Source organism: Oryza glaberrima, chromosome 11, assembly GCF_000147395.1.
Source record: "Oryza glaberrima chromosome 11, OglaRS2, whole genome shotgun sequence".
In the NCBI taxonomy this organism is placed as follows: domain Eukaryota; kingdom Viridiplantae; phylum Streptophyta; class Magnoliopsida; order Poales; family Poaceae; genus Oryza; species Oryza glaberrima.
The window spans coordinates 405,917-420,682 of NC_068336.1; the positions used below are offsets into that span (position 1 = coordinate 405,917).

At 40.9% G+C, this 14,766-nt stretch overlaps 2 protein-coding genes across 3 annotated transcripts; one reads left to right on the top strand and one right to left on the bottom strand.

The window, feature by feature from the left end:
* Positions 1-5,095: 5,095 nt before the first annotated feature.
* LOC127753640 (laccase-23-like) lies at positions 5,096-9,691 on the top strand. The gene is made up of 3 exons (XM_052279052.1): positions 5,096-5,353; positions 5,470-5,872; positions 8,110-9,691. The coding sequence occupies exons 1-3, from the start codon at positions 5,264-5,266 to the stop codon at positions 9,318-9,320; spliced, it is 1,704 nt and encodes a 567-aa protein (XP_052135012.1). The 5' UTR covers positions 5,096-5,263; the 3' UTR covers positions 9,321-9,691.
* A 412-nt stretch (positions 9,692-10,103) lies between these two features.
* Positions 10,104-14,500, bottom strand: LOC127753642 (probable receptor-like protein kinase At5g18500). Of its 2 annotated transcripts, XM_052279055.1 has the most exons (10): positions 14,148-14,500; positions 13,959-14,026; positions 13,766-13,871; positions 12,497-13,170; positions 12,280-12,384; positions 12,074-12,196; positions 11,513-11,683; positions 11,243-11,372; positions 10,889-11,098; positions 10,104-10,522 (listed from the first exon to the last, which is right to left on the bottom strand). In XM_052279055.1, exons 4-10 carry the CDS (start codon positions 13,150-13,152, stop codon positions 10,379-10,381), a joined length of 1,539 nt encoding a protein of 512 aa, XP_052135015.1. In that variant the 5' UTR covers positions 13,153-13,170; positions 13,766-13,871; positions 13,959-14,026; positions 14,148-14,500; the 3' UTR covers positions 10,104-10,378. The 2 variants fall into 2 exon arrangements, with proteins under 2 accessions (XP_052135015.1, XP_052135016.1); XM_052279056.1 differs by having other exon boundaries at positions 13,959-14,500.
* Positions 14,501-14,766: the final 266 nt, after the last annotated feature.

Consider the following 14,766-nt stretch of genomic DNA (forward strand, 5'->3'; position numbering starts at 1 on the left):
ATTCAAAAAAAAACATATTAGTCGTATTTAAAACAAAATTTAACCATTTTAAGTTTTCTTTTCATTCTTGTACAAAGTACATGTTCGAGACTTCGAGTTTGTTTTTCCCTGATAAAAGTGTCACTATAAATTATCCAATTTAGAATTTTTTTTTTGGTAGAAAGTTGTATATTCTGGTAGAACTTTTAACAATTGCTGGAAGTTTCTAATATATATTTTTATTTTCGTATAAAGTTTATGGTTAGAATCTTCCGCATATGTGAAGAGAAACTTTACAGTTTTTGAGAGGTACAAATAAGTAATAATATTTTTAGTGCAAATTCTGTACAGGAGGTTCTGAGAAGTACCAAATTTTACATTAGAAAATGTAATACCTTCCAATACATTTTTAAGCACGTAAAATCACTCTTGTGTGAAAGTTTTTCGAGAGAACATGCAGACTCTGCCGTTCACTATTAGAAGTAAATGTCAAACAAGGTTTAGTCAGTCACGGTGTTACATAAAGGAATACAGCTAGAGCAGTCGCCGCGTTCATGTAGAAAATTCATGGTTAGAATTTCTATAAGCACCTTTATCAATTCTTCCTCCACCGCTGAAAACTAAACCGGGAAATTGAAACCTGAAAGTATTCCTTTTCTGATGACGAGAATTCAACTTTGTGAAACGCGAATAACATTCAGCAATTCAGAACACTTCTCCTAAAATTAATTTTCCAGAACAAGTATCACAGATACACACAACCCATTGTTCGATCAGCATTCAACATCTCCCTCATAAGAAGCAAACATTCAGCAATTCAGTATGGACATTTGAAAGTACCCTTAATTTTGCTTCCAGAAGTCCATGTTCTTTATTGATAGAATATGACAGCTGGGGAAACTGTTTATAAAGGAGATAAAAAGCCTACAAAAGGATAAAATACTAAGCTCTGGTTGGTTGTTTAATTAGTAGCCTGAATATCTCCAGAAGCACGCAAACAGAAAAAGAAAGTGAAGATGTTCCTCTGAACAAAGCAAGAAGCTAAAGGTATAGCAATCAAGCTTTCTGAAATGTGCCTGCTGCCCTTATTCACGGCAGGCCAAAAAACTCTGAGCCTGTACCATTTAGTCCAAACTCCAAACGCACATTTCGTCAGTTCAATTAAACAACTTAGTCAATACATATAGTCATGCAGATCAATCAATCTGTTGCATTTTTCTCTCTGTTGTTTCCTTTGATAAAATGTACAGGCCGCGAAAAATGTAGAGACTAATCTGCTACTGACCTAGTACTTTACAGTTGTATGCTACTACATCTTGAACATATCAACATGGTATCCCTTCTTTTACATTGTGATGTGGCAGGTAGGTATATGCACACCATATTAATCACTAGTACCAAACAATTTGACATTCTAGCTTAACACCTGTGTTAGGTAGCTGCATATGTCAATACTGGAATCGTGTTTGCTCAAGAGAAAAGATATGTTTACATAAAACAACCTCACCTAAATACCCTTCGGTTCAGTTGGTTACCTGTTCCATAGCTGTTGTACTGACTTGGAGTCGATCACTTTTACATTAGACAGGGATTTTTTCGAAGAAAGAATGTTGGATGTTGACTGACTCTACATATTCTCCTTGTTAGTTACCGTCGTTCTCACCATAACCCTCCTTAACACCCACCACCTACTACTAATGCTACAACTATTCTAGCATTTATTCTTCATAGCTCCATCTTACTCTTCACTACTCAAGTAACTTATCTACAAGGATTCATTTGGAAATGCAAAGTAATTTCTTGGGAATGGCAACTGCGAAGAGCTTTGTAGTGATAATGCAGTTATTTTGTAGTGTCAATGGTACTGCATCACTTCTATGGAAGTTTTAGGAAAATGATTCCTGTTAACTTCCAGCTTAAGGGCCATGATGTCTAGCTATTTGTTAAAGGACAATGATGACATTTACTACCATATGCAACTCCATGAACCAATCCTAGCATTCCAATTCAAGTTTGGTTGATGTATGTCATGAAAACTTGACATCTGAAATTAATTATCATTGTACCTAACTTTTTGCAACAAAGATGACAATCTGTTATCTGAATGCTTTTTAATGCTTCTTTTGCTGTAACATCTTCCTTCAAAAACGTTTGTTGCACCCTTTTTATGAAAATATAATCATCTAAAAGTTTAATAAGGTTTAGAATATTAGTGACGGTCATAACTGCACACTCCTTTGGCTCCCCACCACTGCCTTCGTGCCAATCCAATCAACCATTCATAATCATTAATCTTTTTTGTCTGAGATTTCTCTCATACAGTATGTTGAACGCAGCCAATTGTTCAGATTCATAATACACTTGGTCAGTCAAGTAACGTACAGCAGAGTGCAATTTAGAGAACATTGTGGGGCATTCAGTGCATATGCACCAACATGTGAGCATCTTTTTCAATTTTGAAAGGACAAGTAGTGGAGCACCAGGGTTGTTAAATGCCTCCAAATTGGTATCAAGCTATATCCCAGCCTCAGCCTAAAATATTTTGCCAACCAAGGAAATCAGCCTGCTCATGCCAATAGCATGTTCCTTCATTTTGAAGATTGTTCCTAGTGTTAACATTTTGACTTTAGATTACCTTGAACTGAAGAAACCACATAAAGCTAAAGGGATTGGAAGTTTGCCTACTGAACAGTCCTTGCAATTGAATATGTGGTAGTTAGCAGTTTAGCACCTGCATGCTTCTTCCAATACTTATGCCAATCAGAGCTTGTGGAAATGAATCAGGCCCAGTTTAGATCCCACCCCAAAATTTTACAACATGTCACATCGAGCATTTGAACACCTGCATGAAGTATTAAATATAGGTTAAAAAATAACTAATTACACAGATTGCGACTAATTTGATAGACGAATCTTTTAAGTCTAATTTCTCCCTGATTTGACAATGTGGTGCTATAGTAAACATTTGCTAATGACGGGTTAATTAGGCTTAATAAATTCGTCTCGCAGTTTACTGACGGATTCTGTAATTACTAGTTTTTTTTATTAGTGCTCGAACATCCTGTGCAACACTCTATATAATACCCGATATGGCACGCCAAAACTTTACTCTTCTGGATCTTAACACCCCCTCATTTGATGGAGTAAGGATTTGGCCATTATGTAGATCTGAATTGTAAGTTTGAAGTAGTATTTCAATTAATATTAGCTCCTTTTCCATTTTTCTGTTGAAGAGAAAATTCCTTTGCCATGGTTCAATAGTCTGAAATATGCATTATTTACTTATATCACGAGAATTTCTTTAACAGGGAAATTAATATATAGGTACATGTAGTCTTCCAAACAAAAATTCGCAATTCTAAAAATGTTTGATCTCTACCTCTATGACCAAGTTACACTTTGTTTTAAGTGTACATCACATCTTAGCTAGGTTCCTTGGACTCTAGCAAATGGAATGGTGCGATTAAACAGCAGTAAACACCATGCAAATGTCTAGAGCACAAACCCAACAACTCCTACCAGAGCAAAGACTACGCAGTGTAACTACTACTCCCTCCGTCCCTAAATATTTGACGCCGTTGACTTTTTTAAACATGTTTGACCATTCATCTTATTCAAAAACTTTTTGTGAAATATGTAAAACTATATGTATACATAAAAGTATATTTAACAATGAATCAAATGATATGAAAATAATTAATAATTACTTAAATTTTTTGAATAAGATGAACGGTCAAATATGTTTAAAAAAGTCAATAGCTTCAAACATTTAGGGACGGAGGGAGTAACCAGTAATCACAGTTTTAGTTATGCATATGCTAGACAATGATGGAAAGGAAGGGAGTGATTCATGGATTGATTCTATTGTCAAAAAGAAGTTGTTAATCAAGCACTTAACCTTTGTTGACATGGGGGCCATAGAGACTTGGAAAAGTCTCATCCTGTTAACAATATTTTGTTTCTTGGACTTGAAAAAAAAATGTTGTCTTTTGTTCTAAACAAAATGAGCCAAAAACTAAAGTTACTTTTTTGGCCAGTGGAGACTTGTGGGACTAGTGGCTCCATTGGAAATGATACGTTAATTCATTCCTCATGATTCCCTGAAACGGGAGAAAAGCTCAGTATAATTTGAGGTCAGAATTGCTTGATATAGAGGGCTCACCATATAATTATAGAAATGGCCGGTCATGCACATGCAAGATGCAACATGCATCTCTGTGATATTTATGCATGTCATAAAAATACTGATCGAAAGACTATAGCTTTAAGCACCGTTTTTAAGAACTGAACTTAAGAAATGAACGTGTTAAATACTTAGTTTACATTTGTTTTTTTCTCTTGCTGAAAGTGAAGGAAGGGTTTTGATAGGATGAAAAAAAATCTTAAGATCATTATAGATAGTACTAGGTGAAGTTGATGCGTGTTGGTTCACTGATTCTTTAGTACTTGTAGGACAGAAGATAAAATCAAGAACTTGCATGGGGTTAGCATGATACCACATTGACTAAAATAACACTTGCAGTGCAAATCAAGGTCGCAGGAATGACTCTACGTTTTAACACTGCAATCCATCATGCAACACAGTAGGATCATATCTCGTTTGTGTAGTTTTAGGACAAAATCTTGAAATGTCACATTCGTTAGTCTTGGAGTGCTCTTATGATTGTGTCATGTCCTTGGGGAAAACATAACTTGTGATGGACGCATCATATATCACACGAGTTACCTGAAGCGCAAATATTCCATCGCATGATCGGTTTGTAATCAAAACTGTAGCAAAATTCACCAAGTACTAATCTTGCAGAATGAATTAAAATGGAAGGAGTTACATTAGTTATGAATTCACTGGCAAGTACATTGAACAATTAATTAGCCAATACGCATGGACCATGGACTGATTGAGGAGGCATCTTGAAATGAAGAATGCAAATGCAAGTGTGAAATTAATGATGGCATGTATATATGTAGATTAACGAGAGAATCAAGTGCTAAAGACCTACCTATTCTTTCCAACAAGAAAGCATGCAACCGGCCGGAGTCTACTACCTGTAGCCCCTTTCCTTTCATATATATATATACTCTGATCTCATGGATGTGGTCGATCGGCCAGGCTGCTCCTATATAAAGGGCGAGGTGTATAGCAACAGATGTATGCTGCACGCAATCAATTCAGTCTCAGGTCTTGTAAGCTTGCATATAGCTGTCCAGATATGTTTGGTTGCTGACAACAAGCATCTTGATCGATCGAGTTTCAGTATAGTTAAGTTTCAGACTATCAGGCAGCATGGGAAGCAGAGGGTGTTCATGCTGGCTCTTAAGCCTGGCACTGCTCTGCTCCCTGGCTGCTGCCAAGGAGCAATACCATGAGTTTGTGGTCAGTACATATATACATGATCATTTATATGCAGTTACTTAGCTCGTCTGAATCTCATCATATATTTTTGCAGCAGCTAGCTTAATTTGGTTGGCATTTCATCATCTGTGCTGCAGATCAGGGAGACAACAGTGAAGAGGCTGTGCAAGAGCCAAAGCATAATGACGGTGAACGGGCAGTTCCCGGGGCCGACGCTGGAGATAAAGGAGGGGGACTCGCTGATCATCAACCTGATAAACCGTGGGAGGTACAACGTGACGCTGCACTGGCACGGGGTGCGGCAGATGAGGACGGGGTGGTCGGACGGGCCGGAGTACGTGACGCAGTGCCCGGTGAGGCCCGGGCAGAGCTACCGGTATCGCTTCACGGTGGCGGCGCAGGAGGGCACCCTCTGGTGGCACGCTCACTCCTCCTGGCTCCGCGCCACCGTCTACGGCGCCCTCCTCATCCGCCCCCGCGATGGCACCAGCTACCCCTTCCACGTCCAGCCCACCAGAGAGCTCGCCCCCATCCTGCTCGGTACGTACGTTTCTTCTGCTACATGCTTTTTAATTATTATCTGTCTCACTATTTTGGCCGCCAATTTGTTTAGTTAATTTGACTTCTGGTATTTTTCTTTTTGCAATTGCATAGCAGATGCATACACGCCCACACATGCTTCTATGTTCTTAACCTCACTGAAATCCTACCGGTTTATTCTAACACATTTTGATCATGAATTTATTATGGATGATATCGATCTGTATGTTTATACATTTGCAATGTAGTACTTAAGTAATATGGTTTATTTGTTAATACCTATGATTTTATCTTTAAAGTATAAATGTTCACACAAAAAAATGCCAACTCAAAATTGCAAAGTATTATGAAATGGAGAGAGCATTTTTTTTCACCACTATTGCCTAGCTGGATAGTGTACACACATTACCAAACCGACAAAAAATTGTGCAACCATCATCACTGAAATTTCACGCAGCCAATCACTTACAGGTCAAAAGTATGTCCTAGCCGAAATGCAAAAGATTTATAAAGCCAAAGAAAAAGAAGATGCATGTATATGCTTCTTCTCTAATTATTTTCATGATCAGGAATAGCATGCAGCTAGCTAATGATATTTATAGCAGATTAATTTATTGGAATTAAATTGATCTCAGAGCCACGATTGGTTGGTCGGTACCATTGCTATAGTGTGGGGTCAAGCTGTCATAATTTAGCTGCTTTTCACGCATGTTAACGGGCATTATCATTGTTATCAACCACATCTTCCTTTCATCAGAAAAAAAAAACAGCTTTCTAGCCCTTAGGTTGGTTGGCACCAGCTTACTACAAGCTGCTTAGCTCAAAGTCAAAACACATGCATGAGTCAGGGCAGGGTTACCAAACAAGTAAGCATCAGTGCATCATAGCTTTCCAAAGAGCCATACATGATATATCTCAGGAAAAAGCTAGCTAACCAATCATGTTTATGTATCAAAAACTTCATCATTGTGCATGTTTCTCAGATCCTTCTTTACTCATCAATCTGAATTCTGGCGCAAAACTTAAACATGCACATGCTGCCTATGCAAAATTGATGCTGAAAGCATGCTCAATGCTCAATATTCCTCAGAGCCAGCTACTTTTACAAACATTTTTATACTCCTACATGTACCTGAACCTTAAGAACTAAGATATCATCTTTCTCCTACAAAGTACATTTGAGGTTTGTCTCAAAGTTTTGCTCCCTAATAATTAAGAAAATATTCTCAATGAATGTGCAATGCAAGGTTGCAATACATACTTTTTATTTGTTAACAAAAGAAGGTTGCATTAAAAGTTATCAATTGTAATGAGAGATGCATACACTAGTCTGAACATGTCAAAAGTGAAGAAAATGTTCTTAGGAACATATGTCCCATTGTTTGAAAAAGTTCTTCCTCAGTCCTCAAAAGTAGCACTTTCGGGGAAACCACATAATCAAAATTGCACAATTCAGCCATTTATTCAGAATGTCGTTGTGAGCTTGTGGCCGACATGGCTCAATGTATAGGCTTAGCTATTCCCTTTTGTATCTTTAGTTGTTGAATAAGAGGAATTCGTATTTTTAAGCAAAAGAACATGCAGGTAGTTACAGGGGTCACTTAAGCACAAGAAAAAGACAAAGATTAGTTGAAGGTTGAATTGTTGATAGTTGATACACTACAAGTCTGACAAGCAAAATGGTTGGTGCTACTGTACTGTTAATTAAGGCCATGGATTTCCATGTTGCAAATCCATGTTTACTCTGGCAGTTTGGTACAATTAACAGGAGGAATGTCACTATACCAGCAGGCTCATTACTTGTTTGATTCTCAATAAATTAAAATCAGTAAAATCATACTCCCTCCGGTTAAAAATACGGTCAAGCTGATTTATACTAAAATAAATTTATAAAATATAATTAGATTACGATATTATAATTTTCAATGCAAATCCGCATATATTTTTTAAGAAAATATAAGCATTATTAAAAATATTAATGTTTGAAATTTTAAAATTTTGATCAAATCTTACTTCACCCTATTTAAATAGCGAACAGGCGAAGAGAGTATGCTATATCATTACCAGTCAATCACAAGTTGATTACCCATAACGAAATGTATTAAAATCCTCTGCAATTAAATGTACGGTGTCTTTATCATTTACATGTAGACCTAGGATCATCAGGTCCACATGTCGGTCACAAAATGAGGAAATGAGGAGTTTGAACCCTGAAACGTGTTAAATTTTGGTTACAGGGGAATGGTGGGACATGAACCCCGTCGACGTGGTGCGCGCCGCCACGCGCACCGGCGCCGCGCCCAACATCTCCGACGCCCTCACCGTCAACGCCCAGCCCGGCGACCTCTACAGCTGCTCCTCCCACGACACGGCCCTCTTCCCCGTCACCTCCGGCGAGACCAACCTCCTCCGCTTCATCAACGCCGCGCTCAACACGGAGCTCTTCGTCTCCCTCGCCGGCCACAACATGACCGTCGTCGCCGCCGACGCCTCCTACACCAAGCCATACACCACCTCCCTCCTCCTCCTCGCCCCCGGCCAGACCACCGACGTCCTCGTCACCTTCGACCAGCCGCCCGGCCGCTACTACCTCGCGGCCCACGCCTACGCCAGCGCCCAGGGCGTCCCCTTCGACAACACCACCACCACCGCCATCTTCGACTACGGCGCCGCCAACAACGCCTCCAGCACCGCCATCGCCATGCCCACCCTCCCGGCGTACAACGACACCGCCGCTGCCACCGCCTTCACGACCAGCCTGCGCGGCCTCCGCAAGGCGGAGCTCCCGTCGCGCGTGGACGAGAGCCTCTTCTTCACCGTCGGCGTCGGCCTCTTCAACTGCACCAACACCACGGCGCAGCAGTGCGGCGGGCCCAACGGGACGCGCTTCGCGGCGAGCATCAACAACGTCTCCTTCGTGCTCCCCTCCTCCACCTCCATCCTCCAGGCGCACCACCACGGCGCGCCCGGCGGCGTGTTCACCGCCGACTTCCCGACCAACCCGCCGGTGCAGTTCGACTACACGGCGCAGAACGTGAGCCGCGCGCTGTGGCAGCCGGTGGCGGGCACCAAGGTGTACAAGCTCAAGTACGGCTCCGCCGTGCAGGTGGTGCTCCAGGGCACCAACATCTTCGCCGGCGAGAACCACCCCATCCACCTCCACGGCTACGACTTCTACATCCTCGCCGAGGGGTTGGGCAACTTCGACGCCGGCGCCGACACGGGCAAGTTCAACGTGGAGGACCCGCCGATGAGGAACACGGTGGGCGTGCCGGTGAACGGGTGGGCGGTGATACGGTTCGTGGCGGACAACCCGGGGGTGTGGCTGATGCACTGCCATCTCGACGTGCACATCACCTGGGGCCTCGCCATGGCCTTCCTCGTCGACGACGGCGTCGGCGAGCTGCAGTCGCTGGAGGCGCCTCCACCCGACCTGCCGCTCTGCTAGTGCCTCGACCAACACATCAAATTAATCACCTCTTAATCTCTTATGTTATTGTTAGCAGCTGATTAATCATTTGGAGATCAGCATTACTCAATTAATTACATGTATCATTTTTCACATTTGATTCATTAAGAAGAGAACAGCATTCACTTCAACGCCCAATTGCATGTATAAGTATAACAACAATACAGATTGAAGTTTGTTGCATGCATGTATCAAGAAAAGTCCTTACCTCGGAGAGAGAGAAAGATATTCACCTGAAAGATTATTAATGGGTTAATTATCTCCTGGAAAAGAGCTGCTAAGGACAAAACTACAAGTGAGCTTGATAAATGACAGATTCACTTCATCGGTATGTCATACACAACACTACTTTGTTGCATGCGAATTGTGAATTGCATCTCTTATGCTATTAGCAACTGATTAATCTTTTATTTGGAGGCATTGAATTGCATGTACCATCATTTTTCATATTTGTTCATGATCAAGAAACGGCATTCTCATTAACACAGATTGCTGAGGTTGCATGTATCAATAGAAATCCACACCTGCCAAATTCACCTCAGAGAATGGTCTATCTCCTGCCTGAAGAGCTGATAAATACAGCACTGAACTCGACCACTGAGAGATTCAGTTCGTTCATTTGTCGCACACAACACAAACTGAAAGTCAATTTTTCTTTCATTTGCCTCTTTATACTCTTAGAGTATACAGAAAATATGAAAAAGTTATTTCATTGGTTTCTTCATGCACTTTCTCACACCAGCAACCATACCAGCCACTAGCTTCTAAATAATAGCTTTTATGCTCTCATGTGCATCCTTCAACTATATATCACACACAAACTACTGTACATGTATCACACACCAGCACTGTACATGTTTCAAGAAATACAAATATGTGTAACTGCAATGGCCGCTCCCCCAGCCTCCCAGGGAACAAAAAAATTGATCAAGTCAAGAGAAATAATAAAAGAGAAACAAAACAATTGACCAATTCATTATGTATTGAGAGCATCGCAGGTAACTCCATAACTTCCACTCTAGTATGCTTTTCACTTTTCACTTGGGGGGAAATGATCGATTCTTATACCGAGGTGGCCTCATCTCATTTTCAGGGGCATCACTCTTGCCGCTGCTGCTCTTGCCTCTTAATGGCTCGGTCTCTGAATTATTAGAGATGTGGTTCTGTCGTTGTCTTCTTTCCTGCAAATCAATTGACATGTGTTTAATTCATGAGGCAATGACAGAATAAAGCCATGATTTCCTTATGGTAGACATTAATACCATGTTATGCAATGCTCTTTATGTCCGATAATGCTGATAAGACAGGTATATAGGATACAATCAAATAGGATTGCTCATGTTGTCCATCTGTCACTAATTTTACTGTGAGATGAACATTGGATGTACTTATAACACAATATAGCACGAATAAGCATGATTTCCAGGTAAATCACTAATCGTACTCTTTAGGTAAAGGAAGAGTTTAGAGCTACAGCCTTTGCATCTGATATGCACACAGCTATATGATATATATGTATGCACATTTATTTTTGAAACGAATCAAACCTCTTGAGGAATGGGTTCATTAGAGTCCAACATCCGGACCACCTGGTCCATCCTTGGTCTCTTCTCAGCATTCAAATCGATGCACCTCAGAGCTGTCAAAAGGGCACGTTTGAGCTCCTTTGTCGATGGTCTTCTCTCCAGGTTTGGATCAACAACTTCTTCAGATCGTCTGTTGGCAACCATCATTTTAAGCCAGTCAACTAGGTTTACCTACAAAAGATCAGTAGTGTGTTACAGTACTTGTCAAATCATAAGTTCATAGCTTCTTGATTGCTTAACAAGTGATTGTAGTTGCATGCTTTTATGTAATAACTTGGTACTGAACAATACAGAAAAAAAATCAACAAGTATTACCTCATCTGTAGGGCGATCATAGTCAATGGGATCTCTACCTGTAATAGCTTCCAGCAGAACCACCCCAAAACTGTAGACATCACTCTTTTCATTCAAAAGTCCACTGTTAGCATACTCAGGCGCGACATAGCTGCAAAATAATAACACAATGTTGAGTACCATTAGTGATTAGCACCAACAGAATTTTTCTGAAATTACAGTGGCCAAGATTTGAACGTAATACAAAGAGAACATGCCTCAATTTATTATACAAAGGCATGAAAAACTTACCCAAAAGTACCCATAACTCGAGTAGCAATATGACTTTTACCAGCACCTAGCATCTTGGCCAAACCAAAGTCAGATATTTTGGCGTTAAACTCATCATCAATCAATATATTACTGGCCTTGATATCACGATGCACAACTTTTGGTTCAATTGCCTCATGTAAGTAAGCAAGGCTGCAAATGTGGTGGTTCGTACAAAATTAGTATTTACCAAGCAGTAAGATGATACAATCTATACTTGTTTTATATTCATGATAGTATAGACAACGACTACTTGTGAACAGTACTGACTAGTAAGCCTTTAATCACAAAGCTGTCAAGATTGTAACATGCACAACAGTTTATAATAGAGCAGCTATCAAGACTGGATGTGCTTGTGTGAATCAATCAGAAGGCGACATTTTTAGTTCTAAGGCATTTAATGGAATAGATATAGATCCAATCAGTTCACAGTTTGCACCACGCAAAATCACAAATACAATGTTGACAGCAAACAATTGATCTAGAATGGACATTTGAATCCACAAGAAGCAATAGATTAGACTCAGTGATGGAGTTACTCACGCCTTTGCAGTACCCAAAAGAATTTTCATGCGTGCTAGCCAAGTGAGAGAACTATATTGGGATAACTCTCCATGTAACCAACTTTCGAGATTCCCATTGTTGACATACTCATACACAAGCATCCTGATTATCAACGCACAACAAACAATTTCAGTTAAGACACAACAGGTCATAGTCTAAGCAATGAATCCTAATAATACCCATACCTTTGAGTGCCTTCAACACAGTACCCCAAAAGGCGAACCAAATTCTTGTGTCGGACATGACCAATTGCTTCAACTTCCACTCTGAATTCTCTCTCAGCTTGTCCTCTGCCCAAGGCAAGTGGTCATAGCTTAAGTAAAAGGAAGGACAACAAACTAACCAATGCACTGCCACTGCATCACCAAAGAATTGTTATAAGAAAAAACGAAAAATACTCACAGATTGTTAAGGATTTTTTTGACAGCCACTGGGGTGCCATTTGATAATCTGCCACGGTAGACAACACCATATCCACCCTCACCAATTACATTATCCTTTGAAAAACAGTTGGTTGCAAGTTCCAGATCCCTGAGAGTGAACCAATGACCCCAGCCAAGGTAAGAGAACTCAGGTAAGCCTGGCAACGGAACAGAGTCGACGGGAGCATGCGAGGAAGACTGTTCACATGTGGAAACAGATTGAATTCCATCATAGTTGTCCACGTAATGAAGAGGAACAGGACTGTTTTCTTCTCCTTGTATCGTCTTGTCCTCTTGAGCAAACTGATTCACATCTTTATCCACTGGTTCAACAGGTTCATTCTGAATGGCGAGTAGAAGCCCATCATGTACAACGAAATCATTGGGCAAAAATTCGTCCACTGCCCTCACTTCCTTGATATCTTTGGATGCAGAAGGTATTTGGGTAATTGGAATTTCCTTGAATGTCCTACGTGACCGTTTGATCCAAGTTTGTAAGGTGAGGCATACAATAAGTATGAGAAGAACACCAAGTAGGGATGCTCCAACAGATATCCCAATTACAACCCAAAGTTTCAGGCCAAAAACAATTGTTCTCTCATGAAGAGAATCTGTCAGAGTGGAGTTTGATGACATCTTCGGATCATCAAGTACCTAGATGGGGAAGATAAGAACATGTCACCCACAAATGCAAATCACCATTCCCTCAAACATAAAAGGAGTGCATTTCTGCAACAGCATATAACACATGCCATGACAGTAAAGTAGAAAGAAATAATCAAAAAGAGTTACGTACATATAAGCTTGCTAGCCGATCAAATGTTCTTAGTGTTGCCACAAAGACAAGGCATGAATGTTTAACAGAATGGTCAGGAACACTACAACTCGTTGAGTCGGCAACACTAGTGGTCATGAGAAAGCTACATGGTAGCAACCAGATAATGACCATGAGTTCAAGACAACACATCGCCATTTGGACAGTATCAATTATCAATGAAGCAGGTCTGACCTGTCAACTACCGTTCCCACTTATTGTTCAGAATCGAACAGCTACAGGTTGACATAATTAATTGACATAGATGATTACAGGCGTTTGAAGATGTAAGTTAAATTGGCCACTAGATCTTACCAAGGGAAAAAATACTAGTAAATATGGGTTGCCATTGCAACAGTTGGAAAGATAGAATATTTACAGAGGCAGTCAACTTGGAGTGGATGACAAGAAAGAAAGAAAGAAAGAGTAACCAACCTTTGGTGAGGAACCAGAAACTGGCCTTCAAGAAGTGAATACGGTAGTGAATGCTGAAGAGCGACCTGAATCCAGAGCCATGGGGAGTGGCAGGCAGAGGAGAAACCTGTAGATCAGAGGAAGGGGTATCCACGCATCTGAGAGTAGGGGGGAATGGGAATGGAGGAAGAAGAAAGCAAATGTGGACGCATACCTGAGCGAGATCCAGACGCAGGAAGAAGAGAAAGCTTGCACTTTGGAGATTGCTTGCTTGGTGCAGGACTGCAGGTGAGGTAGGGGTGATAAGAAGACGACGATAGTGGTGGAGTGTGGCAGCAGCGGCGGCAGGAGGAGAGGAGTTATCAGGTGGGTAGGTGATGGGAGTGATGGAGAAGAAACCAACCTTATTACGCTTTCCTTTTTTTTTCCTCCCAAGGATTAGACTTGCACTGCAAAAACAATTCCAAGATTTGGGTTCCGTTCCTATGGATTCAATCACAAGGAACCAGTCACAGCGAAATCTGCGACGGAAGAATGGGTACGACGGCGGCGAGCTTGGTTTCCCTGAGATTGCTCGCCTCCGCTTGAGGCCGCCACCTGCTCGAGGCCCCCCGCTGCAGCTTCTGCCTGCTCCCACTGCCGACTGGCGGAGGCTGCGGCGGCGCCCGTTGGCTGGAGTCTCTGCCGACGCGGCCGGCTTCCCTGCTGGACCTCGCGCAGTCGCGCTGTGTGTGTTTTCTTTCTTTTTCTTTTTTTTCTTTTTATTATTTTGAGATGACGTACTCGCGCTGTGAGATTTAGCTGGTGTTTGGATCATAGTTAAATCCATGTATTTAGACACTAATTTAGAGTATTAAATATAGACTACTTATAAAACTAATTATATAAATAAAAGCTATTTCGTGAGACAAATTTTTTAAGCCTAATTAATCCATAATTAGAGAATGTTTACTGTAGCATCATATAGGCTAATCATGGATTAATTAGGTTTAATAGATTCGTTTCGCGAATTAGTCCAAGAT